This window comes from Chelonia mydas, chromosome 2, assembly GCF_015237465.2.
Source record: "Chelonia mydas isolate rCheMyd1 chromosome 2, rCheMyd1.pri.v2, whole genome shotgun sequence".
In the NCBI taxonomy this organism is placed as follows: Eukaryota; Metazoa; Chordata; order Testudines; family Cheloniidae; genus Chelonia; species Chelonia mydas.
The window spans coordinates 200,900,049-200,922,955 of record NC_057850.1 but is presented as its reverse complement, the minus strand read 5'-3'; the positions used below and the strand labels follow the sequence as shown (position 1 = coordinate 200,922,955).

Sequence of the window (22,907 nt, the reverse complement as noted above, 5' to 3'; positions counted from 1 at the left end):
ATGGGCCCAGGGGTGGTGCAGGGAGGGTACCCATCTGCAGACCCCAATGAAAGCCTCCTGCTGGGCAGGAGGGGTGAGGTGCAGGGCAGGCAGTGCCTGGTGTGGGGTCCCAGCCGGCCATGTTGTTTCTCTCTGTTCACACCTGAACCGCACCCGTGTGTGTCTTAAGGCAGCTGATGTGAATACAGTGCCACCTCTCCTCATGGCAGCACCTCCACCAGTCACTGACCCATGTAGACAAAGGACTGTTTACCACCACCCTGCCGAGCCAGCCCTACGGCTGCCTGTGACCCTGCGCCTGCCCCCAGTCTGCGCTGGCCTAATTTTAAAGCCTGACCCGAACCCAATGTAAGCATGTCAACTCATTTTCATCTTCAAACTGACCTGAACCCAACACCTATAGTTAGGTCCCATTGGGTTTGGGTCGGCTTGCAAGACTCTGTATTTTATGCCCTCTTTCTGTAAAGGTCAAGATATTATAAATTTTTACCAAGACTGCTTACAAACCAAGATCCTTGTGACAACAAATAAAAAATATTTTATCATCTCTAATTCAAACATAGGGCCTGGTTCCACAAACCCTTACTCATGTAAGGGAGTTCTTATGTGAGAGTAATGACTAGTCACGTGGGGAAAGGTTTGCAGGATTAGGACATTAACTTCTATCCTAGGTAGGCATAGGAAAAGTTTGACTTTCCTTTAAATCTGCCTGCTCGGTTTTTTTCGGATGATACTAGAATTATCAGTGTGAGCTGTGATTTTTTTTTTTTTTTAATAAACTAACTGTGTGGGCCAGATTTTGATCTCATTTACCGTAGATTTATACCAGAGCTGCCGAGGTCAGAATCTGTTCCTGTATTGGTACTTGCAATAATGAACAGGCTGATGTTCATTGAACATTGTGATAATTGCTGATTGGCTAAAAATTGCACACATGGTTAGTCAGTGCTGCCGCATCCTAATTGTATGTTACCCCCCCCCGCCTCCTCCACTTCTTCCTTCCTAGTTGTTTGTCTCATCTACATGTCATGTCTTGTCGTTTAGACTGGACGCTCTTTGGGGCAGGGACTGTCACTTTTTATGTGCTTGTACAGCACCTAGCACAATGGGGCCCCAACCTAGTTGGGGCCCCTGAGGGCTACTGTAATAATATTCACCAATACTAACAACAGTGGGTGACGAAGCTTGCATGTCCTTGTTTGGAGGTATGAATATTTTGAACATAAAAACAAAAAGTTAGAACTTGGATAGTGCAGACACTTTATTTTTCATTTTGATTGCTTTTTAATTACATCCTTCAAGCAATATAAGCGGCTGGTGCAGAAGGAAAAAAAGCAAAAGTTGTCATTTCTCAATTAAAGAGTAGACCAGGCATTCCAAGGGCATACCTAGGTGAAGAGTGCGTATATGACTGCTCACATGTTGGCTTACAGTGGTTAGTAAAGAACTCTAAATGTTTTCCCTTATAGATGTGGTGTGTGTGATTGGTTCAATGAACATCTTTCTCTAATTCTTCTTCTCTGTGTGTCTTCTCTCATTTAACCTCCAGATGGCACTATTAAGCAGAAGAGAAAATAACTGTGAAATAATGAGTCCAATGTACAGTAAAATTGGAAATTGAATTATAGCTGCTGAAAAAGGACAGTAGCCTTGAGGTTCTGATCAACCTGTACCCTTATCAGTTTTGTTTGCTGTTGCCATGTGTTAGGTTACCAGCAAGTTAATAATAGTGCTTCAGCAGTTCAAGGCTTAGTAGAATTGCTGTGGACATGAAATAAAGCTAAAATGAATTTGTGTCCAATATCATTGACATTAGTGCTCATTACTTCTGTGGTGTAAAGCCTCAAACCATCTAAAATCAATTTTAAAGATTACCCATTATTTTATAAAGAAAAGAAAATACATTTCAAGCAGCAACAAAACTGCAAGTATAGCGTAATCTCATGAACAGTTAGTTACTTGCGCTTTAGCCTGGGTGGCAGGAAGCTACTAAAGGTACAATACAGGAAAATCTTTAGGGAGACTAAAGCTTATGCACGTTGAATTTAATGGGCTGGCTTTTTACTATATTACTCTGAATTAGAAATGCAAACATTAGTATTGCAAAAATGTGAATCTCCTCACTGTTATCTGTTTTTAAACCTGGAACATAAATTCCAGTAAGATTTACTTTAAGGAAACAAACAAACAAAAGGAATGAGTTGATGCCTCCAGTGCTTACGCTATGAATCTGTATTTATTGTGTGGTATGGTTGGGGTTGTTGTTTTTTTCCTTTTTGTTTCATGATGTTTGTGTCATTTCTTGTTTGGGATTTCACGTTGACCAGGAGTGGCCAATGAATGATGGCTTTTCAAACTGTATTCATGAAGTTGTTGCTGTCGAGGAGGGAGGTGTGTGGATTTGTAGGTTCTGTGGCTTGATTCATTTTTGTACACTATTAGGTGGTTTCTTTTGGGTTACTGAGAAGATATTTTTAAATGTACTGTGCATTAATACTTTGTAGGCATGGATTTTAAGAAAGACTATATTTGCGATGTCTATTTTTAAGAAAATTATCAGAATAAAAGCTGAGTTTTATCAATGTTTAAAAATGTCCTTATCTTGGACAGTAGCCAGAAGTGATCTCTGTTGCAGCCCCACTGTCTCAGATATATATAATTTCACATGGAATGTGATAGATCATTATGGGCCACTGCAAATATTTTTCATTACTGCAAACTTATCAATTTCAAGTGTGTGTGCAAACACACACAATACCCCAAAAATTAAAGTTTAATATTATAGGTCTATTTTCATTTTGCTTTCCTTTAACATAAAGACAGAAATCCTTAAGTATATTACAATAATTAAATATTATTAGTATATTGGTCACAATAGAGAACAATTTTCCGAGTTCATTTATATTTAAAATATTACAGTCCAAACACATGGTTAAAATTGGAAGAACCAGTCTGTTATACACTTCATGTTAATTACGGTATTTATAATACAGTTGATTTTTATTTATTTATTTTTGCTTTCACCAGTTCTTATGTTATTGTCTTGTATCTGATTATATTCAGTAATGTTGCCAAATAAATGGAAAAGATATTGATAACTAAAAACTAACTTAAATATTTGTAAGTAGGCGAACATTAATTCTGAACGGTTCTGGCTTGCTTAAATATACTGCAGTAAATTTGCACGCAATGTTAGTTGTTAGTGTCATAGGCCTTATATTGCAAATGCTGAGTATTCCCATTGAGCTCAAAAAGACTACTCCCATGAGTAAAGTTATGCATGCACAGCAGCATTTTGTAGGAATAGGCCCTTATTGTCGTCTGCTGATCATGTTAGAATAGATCTATTGTGTAATTCATTCCTTATACAAATATTGCAGGAGCGTTGCATTTTCAGAGTAGCAATGCTAATGCTCAGATTTCAGTCCTTGTAGAGAAACTCTTAATTTTCCAGTTTTTTTGAATGCATTGTACTTGGATTACACAGTTCTCATGATTAAACAGGTTATGCTAAATGCATTTGAAGGCTTATTTTCACAAACATAAACTGCAGTTGAAGATAGACTTTTTCAAAAAACAGCTGAAATGAAGAGTATTGTCAGAACTTACTGAAAACATTTTATAAGCAGATTAAATTAATGTACATCAATGGCATTTTTACTCTCCCTTAAATATATATAAATTTGTAAAAGTGTAAATATGTACTTCTAGTTTTTGTTGGTGCACATGCATTCTGTTTCACAAGTATGTCAAAGTCCTGACTTTTCATGCTTCTAAACTCCTCTACCTTCTTCCACTCCCCCAAGAGAAATCAGGCAATTGAAATTTTAAAGTAGTTTAGTATTTTTAAATATAGACAATTCTTGAATGTAGACCAAATTTCCATAAGTGCATGTGCCTTTGCCCCCCCTTACAATCATTAATTGATCCACATGGTAATAACAGATGGTTAAATGGAAGAAACGCCCTTGAAGTTATTCTTAAAACAGATGTTCTTAACTATTAGCTTCATGTTTTTACTCACCTAAAATTCCAGATAATGTAATAAAAAGGTAACACATACCTAATCATTTTATTATGTGCAGTGCATTCTGAAGCTAATTTGGGATTCATTTAAAAGCAGGACACCTTTGAGAAATTGTTCTAGTCGTGTGTTTTTCTTTTTTTAAAGGATCCTACAAAATGCATTATTGCTTTCGGACAGTAGACTTCACCTCTTCTTACAGACTCAGCTAAGTCCAGAAGATATTGAGGCTTGTGTATCTGGACAGACAAAATATTCCGTTGCTGATGCGATTCATAAGTTTGCCTCTTTGAAACGACGTTTTCCTATTGAAGAGGAAGAGAGAAAAAGAGGAAAAAATGATACAGATTCTGATTCAGAGAGGTTATTTTCTTCCTTACATTCCGATATACATACATATATACATACACAGACTTCACTTTTTTGTTGATGTAATACTAAGATAATGAAAAAATTAATTGACTGAGATTTTATTGAGCTGTGACAGCTCATCATAGAAGTCTTCACACACACCTCCACACTGAATTAATGAATGCAGTAGAAATTCAATTATCTGCATTCTGATTATGTGAATTTCATTTAGTCAGACTTGAATTATTCGCGTTTAAATTATCTTGCTAAAAAAAATATCCAACTGCACTCCAAATGGCTAATTAAAAGTCCAAATTTCCTGTCTCTCTTTGTGACTGGAGATAATTAAAGTTCTCCTCTGTTACTCAGGCTTCGAGTGTGTTGTGAAAACCAATTTCCTTTCTTTATTTTTTATTTTTTTTCTCCCCTTCTCTGTAGTTCATCCTCCGGGCTTGGACACACCAGTGATGACAGCACTTCACATAGATGTAAAGCAAGCACAGTCCCCGAAGAATCCTGAAAAATCATTTGTATATTGCCATCTTAAGACCAGCAAAATAATGTGTTCTCTCTCAATTTTCAAACAGCTTTGAAACTGTTTCTTTGTTTGTTGCTTTTATTAAATTGCACTGATTTATATTTACATGTCGCATACTATATTTAGGTTTATGCAGCCATTAAAATCTTGACAAATATTGGGCTAATGGTGCTTTATTGCCAAGTATGGCTGATAAAATATTTCCCTGGGTGACGCTGTATTTCAGATCTTAAAAAAATAAAGGTATTTTACATTAGTTTAGAAGTTGTGTATCAAATTAAAATATACTCAAAGCAACTTTGTGTACTTTATACCAGAGAAGTTTCATTCTAAACAGTTGTGTAACATTGGTAATGAAGTTATATAGACCACAGTATTAACTTTTTAAAACAGCATGGTGACTTAAGGAAAACAGAATCTGTACTGTATTTGTTGCTGACAATTGGAGATATAGACTTTCTCCAATATTTATAGAAAACTTGCTCTTATCGTGCACAAGAGCCAGAGGCCAACATTTTCAAACATAATGCCTAAAGTTAGGCACATAAATAAATGTGACATGATTTCCAGGGGTGCTGAAAACCTTCAGCTCTCATGGAAGGTAGCAGGAGTTATGATTGCTCCCTCCCTGTGAAAATCATGTGTAAAATCTGGCCCCACTGAAATCAATGGGGCATTTTGCACTGACTTCAACGGAGCCAACATTTCACTCTCGGTGTCAAACTGAGGGACCTATGTCTGAAAATGTTAGCTAAGTTGTTCTAGATTAACATTTTAAATGAAGTGAAACTGTCTTTCCAAAACAGGGCGGCCCGGCGGGGGGGAGGGCGGCAAGTGGGGCAATTTGCCCTGGGCCCCACAGGGGCCCCCACGAGAGTTTTCAGCGGTACTTTGGCGGCGGGTCCTTCAGTGCCGCTGAACACACCCAGAGTGAAGGACCCGCTGCCGCAGACCTGCCACTGCTTCTTCCGCTCTGGGTCTTTGGCGGCAATGGTCCTTCCACTCCATGTCTTTGGCGAAGTGCCCCAAAGACCCCAGGCCCCCTGAATCCTCTGGGTGGCCCTGTTCCAAAAGGCTGATAGTCACATAGCTATAACACAGTGTTCAAATATAGAACGCTAAGCTGTTGGGTACAAACTCAAATAACTGGAGTTTTTTATTTCACTTTTACTGTAGTCAACACATTGAAATATTGACTTTTTCACAAATAGCAGGCCTGGACACAACTTTTTAACACAAACATTTGTTATAATCTTCTTTGCTCTTTATAGCAGCAACTATGAGTTGGCTTGTCCCAGAGCCTGTCAATACAAGGAAGAAACCATTGAAAAGATGCAAGAATAGAATGGTTTCCTGTGTGTCACCCACTAAATTTGTTAGTCTCTAAGGTGCCACAAGTACTCCTGTTCTTTTTGCGGATACAGACTAACACGGCTGCTACTCTGAAACTCATTAAAAGAACTGCTAAAAAAAATTAAAAATGTTTCAATGTTTGTTTATATTTGATGTTTAACTGTTATTAAAAACAACGCAGTGGGTCTGATCCTGTTCCCACTGAAATAATGGCAAAACTCCCCTGGATTTCAGTGCTGCAAGTTCAGGTCCAGTATGGATTTTGTCTCTGACAAAGATGCGGTAGTTAGTATCTTTTAACCTGTGAATTACAGAAACAATATATAATTAATTGGCCAGCTAATAAAAGTTAGTGTGGATGTGTTTTTAAATCATCCAGCTGGGAATCTGTATAGTTTTAGAAAGGTGTGTCTTAAGATCTTGAGGATAACATCTCATCTCTTAGGTAGTTACTCTGACCCAGTTTTCTCTTCATGGTAGCACTTTCATAAGATAAATACCTGTTTCTTTTGCTCAGTTTTGTAGAATTGCACAAATATATCTAGTTGCCATCTCTGCTTGTGTGTAGAAGAGTCAACAAAATATTTTCATATCACATCACTAGCATTAATTAAAGCAACAAGTTATTATGGCAAGATAGCTGCTATTGCAAAGTGCGGACTTCTTTTGGAATATGTTGCCTCATTGATAGACTTATTATTTAGCAAAGATGCCCAAAACATCAGTGAAAAAAGTCTTGAAATGAACAAAAACTGAGAGCTGGAATAATTTTTTAGAGAAGGAAATTAATGATCACTTTGTTTACCATACTATTGGGGGTTGTTTTTTTTTTTTAATGTTGAGCTAGATCATTGAATGCACTTTATGCTTTGTGGCCTGCTAACACACATCCTGACTGTCTGTTTAAAAGTAAAGCAAATGTAAGAGTTGGAGAACCTTTGTGACTACTTTCTATAATTCAGGGATCTTGTCTTTTGTGTATTAAGGAGATTTTGCAAAGCAGCCTGTTTCAGTGATAAATATTTGGGATTCATAATAATTGTATTGTTATTAACTTTATCACACTCTTCACAAGTTATATCTGTGCTCTAAAATCTATTGCATTACCTTCTTCCTATCCTGCATGGAAATTAATTTAAAATGTTACTCTTTTGAGTTCTCTGTATACCTAGTATTAGTGGAAACGTTCATGTTAAATGATAATGAAGAATATTCTGTTCTAGGGTTTGTTATGTAGCAAGAAAAAACAATTGTAAACATTGTAAATGTTTTAGGATATGTTTATTTTGTGAAATTTAAATATAAAACTTCTTAAAATTTTTGATTAGTGTGTATTGTGATTTTAGCACTACGTCAAATATTGTGTTTCTACAAGAAACATCTTTTTGAGGTTTTGATTCTTGGTTTTTGTTGTTTTTGACTATAAGTGATATTTCTGTCTAGTTTTTCAGTCAGGGTTTTTAATGTGCCACTCCTGCATCCAAAACCTTACATCACTTTAATTGTTCCTCTTTTGCTGCTTTGCTACACTTACACTTTTATAAGAAAGTTTAGTAGAAACAGAACTTTCTTAAGTAATTAAATGACAAAAATAAATTGCTCTGTTTTAACTCGTAAATGAGATTTATTTTATTTTTAAAATCCATTTCCTAATTTATTTTTGTCATGACTTTTAGTAACTCTCCACAGTTTTCTGTTTCTCACATATTTTTGTGTTTGCTATGTTGTTAAACAAACATAAATAGCCCCAGTCATTTATATTTTTGAATTGTAATGCATATTTAACTTAAGAATATTCTAAATCAGCATTCCAACAACCTGTTACTTGTAATGCAGCTGAAACATTTCTATAAACAAGGTAACAAAAATCCTCTTTTAAAAGAAAATAATTCATTCAATACCAGACAGCTCAGTTTTTACAAACATTAAGAGTAAGAAACTTGACAGTTATTTTCTCAACACACATTTCTAAATTCTGTGCCCCCCTTTTCCAAATTCTGTGCATTTTTGTTTCTAGAAATATTTTTGTGATTTGTTGAAGATAGGTTTTCAGAACTATATTAAAAAGTATCCAGTTATATTTGTGACATTATCTGTTTGTAATACAAGAAGCGTGTAAAGTTAGCAACCCTTTTAAGGGCTGGGTAAAATAAAACCATACATTTCTAAGTAGTTATAACAACAGTAGTAGGATCCATAATGATGATCAATGTTTATCCCAAAAAGGTGGGGGTTTTGTTGTTGTTGTTAAACTACTTTTACAATGCTGCACTCTTTCTTTTAAACACAAAAATGTAATTTAGTACTTCCACTGTCAAGACTGATTCTGCTCATGAAAGGCCTTCAATACTTAAAGAAAGATAGACTTTCCCTCTTAAAATTAAAAATATTCCATTGCAGGTTAAACTGCTTTTTTGCCTATTTGAATAAACCACATTTAGAAGATAACTGAATTATCTTTTATAACAGGAACCAAAAATACTCCTTTTGGTTTGGAACATTTAGAGTTCTTGAATTGTGAGATACCCATAACATATATGTATATATTTCTAAGTATTCCTAATCCTATCAATTTTCCATGAGCAATTATACAATATTATATTATGTTTTGCAGTTTTGCTATTTTATTGTAGGATTGCTGGTGGAAAGTTAAATAATAATACCTGGTTGATATGATACCTCTACAATCTAAGTTTGCAATTACAATATATACTACTTAAAATCATCATCTACAGTTTGGCAAATACAAAACTTCCAGTTCCATGAGGAAATCACTGCAAGTACTAAGGCAAAGCTGAGCACATCTACTGGAAATCATATTTAAAAACCTGCAAATCAGAAACTTTCCCAACCCAAATATACTTTCCAAAACCTTGCTCTCTCTTTGTAGCTGTATCTTAGTAAGCAGTTCCCCTTGCCTACAGAATGGCAAACCTTTCACTAACTGATCCTGTAACTAAAACTTTTCCTAATTGTTAGGAACACAGTTCCCCCAGTTTTTTGACATTTGCCACCAATTGATCTAGCAGCACAAACTCTTCCAGCGCCTGCTCCTTTCCTCTCCTTGCCTGTGCTCTCCCGCAAGGCCGCCGTGAAGCTTTCAAGCTACCTTTTCCTGCCCTGAATTCCTAACTTTATAAATTCCCCTCACTAGCCATCTGGCTCCATGCTAAGAGGCAAACAGTTCCTCCAACAAGTGCCGAGTCATCAGCAGGCCCCCCCCCCCCCCCAATCGCCTCCTGCCTTTCCTCCTGGAGGCAGCACTGGCAGCCCTTTCAGTTGAGTTTTGCTAGTTTCTTACCTCAGGGCCTTCATCCTCTCTTCCCCCCCACCCCACTTGCTGTAGCTTTTCCTGCAGCTGCAAGCCCAGACTGAGTGTGTGTGCAGGGGGCTCGCGCGGCAGCTCGCTCCCTCCCCGCCCGTGAGTGTGTGTTCCAGGCGCCTCCATGCGCCCGGCCTCTGCCGGGGGCTGTTTGTCAGGTAAAGAAGCTCGCCGGCCTTGATCCGGTAACTCGTAGCAACCGCAACCCATAGCAACAGCGGGGGAAGGAGGGGGGGCGGGATGGAAAAGGGAGGGGAGGGAGACGCAGCAAGTTGCCGCTTTTTCGCCCCCGGAGCCAGAACCCCGGAGTCTCGTGCATGAGATCTGGGTCTCCACACCCACCCGCCCCCACTTGAAAAATACAAAAGCACCAGGAGATGCTGCCGCCTGGGGGGGGAGCCAGCAGCATCCCCCTCAACACCCAAGGAAGCGGAGTTTGGAGGAGCGTGGTAGGGGGGGTGCCTGGGGAGCTCTGCAGGGATCGGACATTTTCAGGGCGCTGCTGATTTATTTTTAAATGTATCTTCCTCCCCCCCGCCCCCCACATGAATGTAAAACAAAAGGCTGGGAGGGGGGCGCGTGCGTGCGAGCCAGGCTGGGAGAATGGGAGGCTGCCTCCAGTGCCAGTCCCTGGGCCGGTGGGATTCTTTGTTAGGCAGAAGCCCAGGGGGCTGGGCTCCTCGGGGCAGGCTGGAGGAGGCTCCGAGCCAGAGGAAACCGTGTTGTTTTTTGGGTGTGTGTGTACAGGAGTGCGGGATCCGGAAGGAGTGTGCCGGTCCCTTCGTTTTGGGGTAGCCCGCTCCTCTCTGCAGTTACATTTCAAATCCCAATCAACGCAAGTACCAGAGCGTGGCCAACACTTTCCTGTTTGCTGCCCTCAATATCCCCACCTTCCATCAAATCTTTATGGCTTTATCTAGTTGCAGCGACACTTGTGCCCCCACGAATTCTTTCCCCCGGGACTGGAAGGAACTGGTGCTTTGTGAGGTGGGTTTTTTGTTTTTAAGTAAAAGACTAGCAAAATAACCTCTGTGCATTGCTCACATGACAACAAGCCAATGCAATTTGGTCAGTCCTCCCTTTACATTAGATTAGAAAACCTAGTGCCTGCAATGGGAGTGCAGAGTCTGAGACTCTGCTGGGAAGAGAGCGTCCCCTCTGTGCATGATGATGGGGAGACTCTATCCTGCCTGGGCATGAGGCAGGCCCTGCTTCCCAGCACCAAGTTTGCCTGACCCGATTGGGCCTAGAGACCGCTGTGTGTAATGCACCTACCGGCCGGAGGGAGGCGCTGCCAGGCGGAGAGCCCGCACGGGGAGATTGAAGGAGCTGGGAGCAGAGCCCAAAGCTGAGCCGCCGCCACCTGCCCTTCCCTGGGACATTCGACTCCAGCAATCTGTTCCCCAGCCCCTCTTCACAATGCATTAAACCTCTGTGGTGGGTGACAGGGCCCTTCTGGTTTGTATGGGACCCTCCCAAGAGGTGGAGATTACAGAGTATGCACCAGACACAGAGAGCTTAATGAGTTCATTGCATTTAAAACACACAGGCACACACACACACAACCCAGCCAGTTCCGAAACCTGGGCATCTCTTTAGCCAAGGAAAAGGATCCATTGCTACAAAATACATATAGATCCACCTTCCCCATGTGCAGTGGCAGTGTGCTGGGGTGTTAGATTGTGTGTGAGCAGAGACAATGGCTTTCTGAGGAGCCCACTCCTTAATCCTCCCCCCCATACACACACAGCAGCTCTAAGCCCTTTAATTAATTTATTTTTTTTAACAAAAGCAATTACAGAAAAGTGAAAATCTAACGCGTGACATTTAACACTTCGCTGTGGCAGGCAGGCTGCCTTTAAATGGGGGCCTTTCTGCGGAACAACAAGAGCCAAAAGGCCCTGTGTCATGGAGTAATGTAAGACACAATCTTGCCTGCAAATGCACAATGAATCGGGAAGGATTTATGTAATTAATTGACCAGTCTTAACCTGTTATCGTGATGTAAGGAATTTGGAACTCATTAATTTGGGCTCTGACAGATTTCATATTAGAGCTGGCAAATATGGATTGAACCTCTTATTCTTGCAGCAGCTGGAATTTCCATGACAGTGAGGATTAGTGAAGAAGACCTATTGCTGGAGTCAAACTGCCTCTTTTGTAATCAGCAGCCCTGCTCTGCGTTAAAGGGATAATGGGTGATAGGGGAGACAAAAAAAGTGTGTGTGTGCGTGTGTGGGGAGGGAGAGAAGATATTACCCTGGTGGTGTAGGGAAGAGTGGCCCTTTTGCTCACTCTGCTAATATTTATATAGGTCCCAAGCATTTGCAGCTGAATGAAAACCTTAATACCCATCACAACGAGAGTGCAGCTACCTGGAGCTAAAAGGAGAGGACAAGGCCACAGGCTGAAGATGTTCTGGGGGAAGTTTAAGGTTTACAATGTGAGGAGGCAGGCGTTTCTGCAAAACATTCTCTGCCTGTAGCGCAGAGCCTGAGAGTCAAAGGCTGCAGAAGCCAGGGGATTCTAGGTTTAGGCCAAAAGGGAGTTGGTGCAATGCTTTAATTGTAAGTGAGCACACCAGGGCAACTCATAATGCAGGCTGGCCTTCCCTGGAGCACACTTACTGTCTCCTAGACAGTGGGCTACACACAGTCTTGTGCAAAAATAATGAATCTGTTGAGGTTCCTGTACTTTAATATGAGCCTTAGTCCCTCTGTGCAGAATTTATAAGTCATCTCTTAAGCAGTGTGAAAAGGTGGTTTAATGGTTAAGGGATTGGATCAAGAGATCTAGGTTAAATTTTTGGCGCGTCCACAGACTACTGGTGTGACCTTAGCAAAGCTTTTAATTCGTCTGTGCCTCAGTTCCTATTTGTAAAATGGAGGATAATAATACTGCCTTTCCCACCCTTTGTCTGTTTTCCCTATTTAGGGACTGTCTCTGACTATGTGTTTGCACAGTGTCTAGCATAAAGAGGCCCCAATCTCCATTGTGGTCTCTGGGCACTAATGTAATAATAAGGTATCCAGACTCCGGCTTATATCTGGAAGAAAACAGTCTTAGACCTTTTATCTTTCCTTGGCAAGTCATAAATTATTGCGCAGAAAACCAATAAAGTTCTTAGAAGGAACACTAAATGCACTGAACCAGACCCCATCTACTTAAAAATCACATTTCTGTCTATAAAGTTTTTACCTACTATTGTTACTAATACAATTTACTGAAAGACGTTAAGGAAAAAACATTTCTCCTTTTTTTCTGATTTCTCTACTTTGTGCATTTGACAGCAAGTTTTGTATCTAGTCACTTTCAGTGTTTCCCCAGCATAGTCAGTGCACTAGGTCTCTCTTTTATTTGTATGGGTCTTCTGCACAATAGCAAAAGAGAGAGAACAGCATTAAAAATAGGCAAATATGGCTGTGAAACCACAACGTTTGATAGGGGGCAAATGTGGTGCCAAAAATACAGTTAGATTTGTGCTCTTTAAGCAGACCTATCATTTATTATGCATTTGGATAGTGCTTAGCACAATGGTGGCCTTTAGCCTGCCAATATAAATGTTAGATAATAATAGTGATAATAGGTTTAACTGATTTTATTTAAAAAAGACCAGATTGCAAGTTGATCATACCCCTTTAAAGTGTATCTTTTTATTGCTTCCTGATAAATTAATCTTAACATATGCCATGGAGATTTTTATTTATCCACAGGTAAGACAACATTTATCTTTTACAGATTTACATGAATCTGTCCTAACAGTTGCTTCACCGATTCTGTACTTGCTTTTCTTAGTGATCAAGAACAGCAAACGGCTCAGTTTACACTGTAAGTATACATTTTACCAAATTTTTACTCTCATTAAATGTTGATCAAGCGTAACTAATTTCCTTGTTAAATTAAATGCTTTGGCATATGGTGAAGCTTAACGTTATTTAAAAACAACAAAACAAAGCATGTTTAAGGTTTTGTTTATTTGTAGGGTCCTGTATTTTTAAGTATTTTCATCCTCTTTGATTCTTTCAGGTGACCAAATTCAAAGTATGAATCATTTACATTCTTTTCTTAATATTACCTTGTATTTTGGATGCTTGCAAAATGAAAGTTAGTGGTTATTATTAGTAATAGTGAAGGTTTTTGCAAGATATATGTTGATTAAAAAAACAAAGATCATGTCATAGAAACTTTGAGATCAGATTTTTATTTTGTTTTGAGATGATTAACATACAATGCAAGGCAAAAACTGTGTATATTATAATTCAGTATAGTCAAACCTTCCAGACTAATTCGTTTTTGCTTCAGATATTTTGTACCTGAAGAATACAAACATATATGGCTCATTAAAAGTTTAGTTTATTTATAGAGGGTAAATACAAATTTCTACCTAGACCCAATGAAGGATGAAATGGTGGCCCCATTGAAGTCAATGGCCAAACTTCCATTGATTTCTGTGGGGCCAGGATTTCATTCAAAGGGTGGATTTTTACCGTTATTTTAGTACCATCTTGTTTGCTGCTTACGCTCAAATTGAAAAAGTGCCCTTTCCTACATGCAGCTTAGGTTAAAATTATGTCCTCTTTGAACCAACAGGTGGCCTTTTTGAATGTAGTTAATTTTTGCCTGTAAAACTGATGAAAGTCTGATTTGAGTTTAGGAATATTTTCAAATACTATCAGGATGTATTTTTATTTATGCAAAACATGGTAGACAAACTTTTGATTATTTTGTTTTCTAAACTGTATTGTAATGCAATTGATTTCATTCAGTAAACGTTTTTGGATGTCTACTTTTTCTCTTGGTCCTGGTTCTTGAATGTTGGATAATAAATAGTAATGATGATGAGTAAGGCTGTAAACACCATTCTCATTTCTGTTTCTCATATTTCTCCTCTCAAGTTACATCTATCTATGCTCTTCACTGCAGCGTGTAGCTTACCCATTGTTACCCTAAGATCATCCGAGTGCCAGAGGGCAAGGACCTCACTGGTATCAATGAGTTTCAGCTGGCTTGACCAATTCAGTGTACCCCAACTCATTATGGTTATAAACTGTATCTAAAAGGTATAATGTAATATGTCATTGGAAATCTAATGACTCACTGATCATTAATATTCTTGTGTGGTGTATGTTGTGGTGTGTATTAAGAGTTATGGACATATGCTGAAATTATGACTAAAGAGTGTTTAAACCAGGCATGTCATGGGGAGTTGGTAAACAGGTCTATTCGAGACAAAGGAAAGTGGTTGCTTCTCTGACCAGTCTGGTCTTCAGGCAGACACAGTGAAGATCCATTTACATAAAAGGTAAACAAAACTAACAAGAGGGGAAGGAGACAGCTTGGCAAGACGTCTACACACCAGCAGTAGAGAGAAATTTTATCTGAGCTATCAAGAGAGGGGTCTGAACCTCAAGTGACAAGCAACTGACTCAACTGATTATGTACATATTACTGTACAATAAAAGTTTAACGAGTGAAGTGTTTTCTGAAAGCTTAAAACCCACTGGTGATTAATATAATTGTTAATTCTATGTATTAATACTACGTAAAGAATTATGAATACTTCTTTCTGTTATGCTTTACGCTCTGTGAGCAAACAAACATGTCTCTCCCAGACAGAAGGGACCATCACAGCAATCTGTATGTCACCAGTGAAATTAAGTAAGGTGTGACAACAACAATGGAAGCTTCATTTACATTAAATCAGCAAAGGAATGGGAAGCCCACAGGAAGGGAAGACCAGCATGAGGTCAACCTGCCTCTTGAAACAAGGTCACTAAGCTGTGAGAGATTTAAGCAGAGACAGAAAGCCATTTTGTCATCCATCACTGGACAGACACAAGGGGCCAGAGCTCTTGCAAGCTGAGAAAGATGGGTCCTTCAACTAAGGAGGGATTGCAGTCTCTGAGAACTGAATATAGGTGAGAAACCTGCATTGGCAAAGATTTTTCACCTTGGAAGACAAGGGAACCCAGCACCTTGTGCTTCTGTGGAAGGTCCTGATTGAAGGAAAGTCAGCCATGGCTGGGAAGAAGAATGACTGTCAGGAGGAACCATCTTGAACAAAGCCTGTACTGTGCTAGATTTTAAGTTTTAGACTACGCGTTTTCACTTTTATTTGCTTGTAACTATCTCTATTTTTATTTCTTTCACTTGGCATCACTTAACCATGTCCTATTGTTAACAAATCTGTTTTATTTTTACTATAAACCAACTCAGTGTTGTTTGAAGGGAAAAGTGTATTTACCTCAGTCAAGTTAATAAGCTGTAATGTGCTTTTGTCACTTGCAGAGCACACGGTTTGGGGAAAACTTGGGACTGGGAGTGTGTTGAGGTCACCCTGTAAGAGGTAACTAAGGCTGGTGGTGGCCAGGGTGGGGCTGTTGTGCTATAGACAGGATGCTGGAGCCGGAGTTGCTGGTCCAGGGATGTACAGCACACAGACACTTGGGTGTGACCTGCATGTTTTTCTGCTGGCTGCTAGTGTCTAGGCTGTGAGCTACAGTAGCGGGACATTTCATGGACCCAGGGTTACAGGGCAGGTTGTGACACAACCCCTCACTGGTTTGGATTGCACCCCATACACTACACACTATGCCAGTAGTGTGCAGTGTAGATGGAGCCCTAATGTGGAATCAGAGTGTTTCCCCCGCCCGGGGGATAGTAAGGAATGGCTATGGCAGTTTTAATGCATACGCTAGCTGTTTCACACTAACTAACCTGTGAATTCCCCATGTAGACAAGCCCTCAGTGTTTTTTGTAGACACAGGACTATATTTTGCTTTTTGTGGTATTTAGCAATATTTGGGGCCCATTTCTTCTCCCTGGGGAATTTAGTATAAGTCTAGATGGGTTGTAAAGTAGCACAGCATGTAGTACTTTCCCCAGCACTCTCAGAGTGAAATCCTCACTCCATGGAAGACAATGGGAATTTTGCTACATTGATTTCACCAAGCATCAAGATACAGCTTCATCCATACTGTGTACCTTATGTATAGCAGCTGGTTGGATAGTTTCATAGTATAGGGCTGGAAAATGCATTAGACACTCTGTTCATGTTAAGCTTCCCAATAATTGCTACTTCTTGGTGATATAAAAGATCGCACTTCAGTGTCCTTTGTTAGTGCTGCTTTGTAAAGGCTAAGGAAATGGGGAAAGAAGCAGAATATGACTTCATCTGTCCAGATCAGGAAAATCATTCTTGGCCCATAAAATACAGAACTGTTGTTAAAAAAACCTTGACCACTGTATACTATCAGTTGATCTTGGTGATTGAGTTTTGACGGCAGATCTAAAACACCTTTTTGTTTGAGTATCTTCACATCACTGACGTGTGATGCTGAAGGAGGGATACAGGGCAATTAATAAAAATACTTTATATTTCCTCTAATGCTTTCCACCCAAAGAGCTCAAAGCACTTTGCAAACAATTAATCAAGTCTCAAAACACCTCAGGAGGTAGGTACTATTGTTTTACAGATGGGAAAACTGAGCCATAGAGCAGTTAAGTGACTTGCCCATGGTTGCACAGAAAGTCTGTTGCGATCTTGGAAAGGAATAGCAATTGTCCGTTGCCTATTTCTGTGTTATAAAGGACTTCCCAATGGGAGATGCTAGGTAACAAGCTCTTTTGAGAATCTGGCCACAATTGTGAATGCACAGTACTTTTAAAAATATGATTTCTGGGGCCTCAATTTTTGAATGCCCAACTCAAGACATCTCAAAAACACCTAATTTTCAGAGGGCAATGAGCACCCATCCACTCAAAATCAGGTCCCTTTTGGTGCATTTCAGGTTGGGCACTCAAACACCAGGGCATCCAAAATCACTAGTCACATTTGATAACGTTGGCCAAAGTATTTTTCAGGCTACAGCATCCATAGTAGAGTTCTGTGTTTATTTTGGGGAAGCGAGAAGCAGTGTACGCACCTTGCTGATTACAGAGTCAGAGAAGGGGAGAGAAGACGGAGGTAATTAGTGTATGCTTCTACATATTGGTTAAATAGGCAGCATCGACAGAATTTCCATTTAGGGAAACTAGTAGCAATGTTGTAGTCTTGTTAATATCAATAGGTGTTATCATTGGAATTGGTGCCTGAGAAAGCAGGATTGGTGTTGATTAGAAATTGTAGGAAAGATATTGATTTTGGGCCAATCCTGCAGTCATTAGTAGCCCCTATTAACGTTATTGGGACTACTAGCATAAGTAAGGACTACTCATTGAGTAAGTGTCTTAAATATATCTTATAATAAATCTGGGCCACACTGGGCTGTTAATTTCAAGCAGAACTCCCCATAAGTGGGAGTTCTGTTGTTCAAATTATGCTATGATATGGCCCTCCATTATTATTTCCTCATGTTATAATAAAATTAGTTCTTGAAAATTGATCTTATTTTACAACTTATCATTTCAGAGATATAAAACTTGGTAGCACATGACAATCAATTTAACCAAATATATTGAAAATGTATTGAGATCTATATTTTCTTTTCTGAAAAGGTCTTTTCCCCTTAATGCCATTTGTACAGGTTTCTGGCCAGGAAGAATTATGCAAACAGCTTGTATTTAAAAACAAAACAAAATCTTGTTTCTTATTTCACAGGTATGTGTTGCATGTTACCAGAAATCATATGCACTTACAGAGTAAGATTTTTGTCTTCCATTGCTAACAGAATGGCCATCAAGCAATTACAGAGAAACATATTTTCTTGTTCATACTTAAGACACATTTCTGCAACTTTGACTGACAGAAAGAGTCCTTATGCCTATGACTAAGACACCCTTGAAGAGGATTTTACAGGATTGGCCCTGATTTTGTATTCTTCACATAAAACAATACAGCTTCTTTTCATTAGCATTAAACTATGCCGGGGCTGGCATAAAGACAGCCTGAGACTCAAGGAACCACAATTGACTCCTTTACTCCCGCCCACCCTCTGATGTGCCCATTGGTGTCAGGGGCTGCATCTGAGGACTTCAGATGCTTTGCCATATGTCTGTCTGTCTCCCTATCTAATCACAGTGGCCTCTGAATGCATTACAATAAATTTAATAAAGGCCGGAATCTGTAAATAATTGGACTCTTGTTCTCTCCCTCTATTCCATGAGCCTGCAGTAAGAGGCTCTTTCTCTTCTTTCCCTTGAGTAACATTCATTCGCTTAGTATGATTTTCATATTAGTCTTCCCCTCTTTGTTTCCCATCTCCCTGGGTGGGGTTGGTTCTGGTGGGAAAGATATGGGTCTTACATTTCCTTCTGAAGATTCACTTGCTTAAGTGATTTGCTGGATCAGGGTCAGAGAGTTCAACATTTGCAGGACTGAAACCATAAAGATCAAGGCCAAAACTTAGAGTTCAATCCAAAATTCTTTGGGAAGTCGGTGCAGTATGCAGAAAGCATTGAGGGGCTGTGTTTGCATTCACCTGTGTTACTTAACAGGGTAGTTGTCATATTGTGCACCAGCTGAAGTTTCTTCAAAGACATTGGATTAATTCCCAGCTACAGTGCATTGCAGTAACAGGCAGGAGGTCACAAATGTGTGGATCATTGTGGCTTGGTCTATGTCTGTTTAGATAAGGTTTAGCCTTTTGGCTAGCAGGAGGAAGATGTTTCTGGTTTAGAATGACCCAGAGACTGTTCATTCTCTGAATGACTGGAGGAGCAACACCCTCAGTTGTTATCATTTTGGCCAGTTCTCTGAACTCTTTCCCTGTTTCACTAAACTCATGTCTGTGTTGCTTTGGTTTAGCTTTCACTGGCCGTTCTTCAACCGCATGCTAATTTTGGGATCCCTGATGGGAGCAATGTCTAAGATCTGGGTGTTGTCTGCATGTTTCTGGCATGTGAGTCCATGATGTTTCACAGTCTCTCCCAGGCTGAAGTCTCAGAGCTCTCGTGACATGTAGGAAGGTACCAATAGTATATGAATGTAGAAACTTGAAGTACAGAGAGTTCAAGGGTTTGACTTACCTAAGGTCACATGGCAAGAGACAAATCCTCCCTTTACTTACAAGATTTAGAAAACCCTAGGGGTCAGTATGACTGTTCAAGTGAGAAGGGCAAGCAGGACGTCCTGAGATGTGCAAAAATTATCTTCTGTTAGAGGTGAAGGTACTCATTTCCTTCCAGGAGGCCCTCAGCATCTTTCAGGATTAGATGTATACATTGTAAGTTCTTCTGGGCACGGACTTTGCCCTTGCCCATGTCTGTGAAACACACATTTGATGCTAAGTATGGTAAATAATAAATAATGACTTTAGACACCTGCTGCACATGGGATTATGAACTGATTCTCCCTCCTGATTAATTTCCCGTTCCAAGATGCCAACTGTGTGGTTTTCCTGGAATATGTCAGTAGCTGGTATGAAGGCCTCTGCTACTTTCTTTTACACTATACAGCATTAACTGTTGGAGTACTGTCATCTGCCATATACAACATATTTTACAGCACAGAAGAAGAATTTTAATAAGACCTCCAAGGGGCTTGCTGCCATTTTTTAGTGGAAAGGTTTCCTACAAAGAAAGTGCACTGAAGTTCCCAAGAGACAGCAGGAGAAAACACTCCCACTGAGAAGAGCCTGTGTCATCCCATTTTATTGTCTATATGTCACTACAACACTAACATGATTCTGACAAGCTGTTCTTTTCTGCCTTAGCTAGTGCTGCTTAATGTCATTTTCTTGGTTGAACATCTTCATTTCAGACTTGTTACAAGGCATTAACTAGTTTCTAGGTTTCCGCATGTTGGCTGTATGTTGCTTTGAATAACATTCTCCTTTCTCCTTCATATAAGGTAAACCGCACGTTTCCTTGATCCACATTTTTTGTAGCACATCACAGAAGGAAAAGCTCTGTGATGTCTCCATCCAGATTAAGCATTCTAGGATCACATAAATGTGTTTGACGGGCAAATTAGACAACACTATTTCAATGAGTTACAAATAACTGGTAAAAGAACATTGTCCATGCAGTGACGCCAATACTATACATTTAGGCCATCAGTGTACTACAGTAATATTATTCTCTCTCATTGGTAAACCACCAGCTAATCCATTTCTTAGTGCAAAATTACTGAGAATATCCTTTGAAAAGCAATGGGCAGCTCATCCAAGTGTTTCTCATATTTTTGCCTGTGTATACGGTGAGTACATCATGTTTGTATCATTCTAAATGTTTGTTTTGTTTTGGACTTAACACTGTTACAGGAGAAGTGGATCATTCTGAGATTTGGTAATCAATAACCTGGACCTTACTCAGAGAAGCAATCCCATTGAGGCCCCTCCTATAAACATGCATGTGGGTGGTCCTTATGGGTCCTAGTCTGATAGCTTTACTTGCTCAATAGCATATGATTTCACAAATAATCCTATTGACGTCAAGCGGTCTATATGTGGAGTAAAGTACTGAACATGAATAAAGGTATCAGGACCTGGCTCTGTTTAATTCAGAGAGACTGTTGTGAGTACATGTTTGCAGGATCTGATCCTACCCTAAGTGATGAACCTTGTTTGCAAAACAAATGCAATGGGCTTTTAAAATTAAAGGGCCGAATGCTGCAAGGAGTGGCTTCCTTGAGATGAAAATACCCTCTCCCCCTCCGCGGAGATGGGGTGAGGGATGGCGTTCTGCCTCGGCCGGTGCCTAGCAGCTGACTTAGAACTGGTACACACCTCTGAGTGACATAAGTTATATTGACCTAAATGGTAGTGTAGACAGTTAGCAGGTGTGCTTCAGCACCTCTTTGGCTTGTACCAAATGTGCACAACAGAGTAGGGTCTCATTTTTGGGGCCTGATCCTTACTTGCCTCAGAGTTATCTTTTGAAGTCAAGGAGATTACTCACATAAGAACTGCGCATGTGAATATGGGTTTGCAGAGTGGGTTTGTGTTCCTGAACTGATATTGCTTCACACCTCAATTATAGTCAGCAGCTATAGGGTTAACCAACAAGTTCTCTTCTTTCTCACATTGCAGTGCTCATTCATTCTCCACTAAAATATATATTGTAAGAAACTGAATGCTTTAGAAAATTTGACCAAAAGCTGATAAATCAACTGTTTTCCAGATTTAACTTTTAATAGGGAACAGTGATATTTTTTGTGCATTCAGATAACAAACTCCTAACTACTAAATTAGGCACAGTTTTTGTTTCATTTTGCTTTTAAATTGAACCTGAGAAGCTGATGTACATGAGTTGCCCTGTTCTGAATCTTTGTCATCTCAGACAGCTCTGCTTATTGCCCGCTCATTTCACAGAGATCTATTTCAAATCAACTCATAAATTATTAATCGTACAAGTGTAGGTCAGAGAGACACTAACCCTGACAATCACTCCCTAATATTCTCTCTTTTGCATCAGAAATAAGAAAGGAGATAGGAATAATCAATATTCAACAACCGAGGTATATCTCACACAGATATGGTTATGTGCACTCAGAAAAAAAAATCGTATCTTTACAAAACCTGTCAGGTTGGCATTAATCTTGCATGATGAATAATGTGGCAATTTATGAATTTTTAACACCTTTAAAATGATGAAATTGTGGGAGGTGATATCCAAAAGTAAATTTGATCAAATCCGAGAATATTTCTGATCAAATGGAGAGATTGAATAATGTGTAGAAAAATATTTAAACATCAATTTAGTCACACAGCAAGCAAGAGAGTTCAGACAGGTTTGTTACTGGGAAGAAGTTCTGGTCACAAATAATTCACTTGAATATTTAATTATAATGTAAAGCTTAAGCAGTAAAAGGTAACAAACTAAATCCTGTAAGGTGTTGAATGCCTCCCGTGCCTGGGAGTTAAGGGCGCTAGCAATTCACAGGAGGCAGGCTGTACCATATAGGCTGTTGGGCCAGACGGTGCTACCTCGACTCCCACTATGTAGTACCTTACTTCACGGAAAGCCCCACTGGTTTCAGTGGAACTCCTTGCAAAGTAAGATACTAATCAGAGTGAATAAGGGGACGGAGGGAGAATCTGGCCCTTTATTAATACTGGGGTCTGAACCTGAGAGGTGCTAAGCACCTGTGACTCCTATTGACTTCACTGCGAGTTGTGGGCATTCAGCACAGAATCAGGTCTTTGTTCTGATGAAACAAAACACCAGATCATTTGCCTACACATTTATTTATTCATTTTTGAGAGAGGCACAAATTATTGCTATTGGCTAATAATGAAAACTATGGGACCAATCCTGTGCCAGCTGAAGAGTTTGCCATCGACTTTAATGGGAGTAGGGTCAGACCTTATCTTTTAAATTCCCTAACTTTGAAATTGCCTGACAAATACCAAACCAAAATGTTTCATTTATTAGCTGTC

General features: G+C 39.5%; 1 protein-coding gene and 1 long non-coding RNA gene across 4 annotated transcripts in view; one reads left to right on the top strand and one right to left on the bottom strand.

Annotated features, from left to right (window-relative positions):
* The window catches only part of SNX10 (sorting nexin 10), a 63,558-nt gene extending 55,970 nt beyond the window's left edge, over window positions 1-7,588 (top strand). For all 3 annotated transcript variants that reach the window (XM_043541022.1, XM_037890506.2, XM_037890507.2), the window contains exons 6-7: window positions 4,172-4,387; window positions 4,814-7,588. In XM_043541022.1, the coding sequence (XP_043396957.1) occupies window positions 4,172-4,387; window positions 4,814-4,895 (298 nt within the window). In that variant the 3' untranslated portion in view covers window positions 4,896-7,588. The remainder of the gene's footprint in view (window positions 1-4,171; window positions 4,388-4,813) is intronic.
* LOC119565396 lies at window positions 1,244-9,729 on the bottom strand. Its single transcript, XR_005224021.2, has 3 exons — window positions 9,568-9,729; window positions 4,064-4,329; window positions 1,244-1,555 (listed from the first exon to the last, which is right to left on the bottom strand). It is a non-coding gene; the product is annotated as an uncharacterized LOC119565396 (long non-coding RNA).
* Window positions 9,730-22,907: the final 13,178 nt, after the last annotated feature.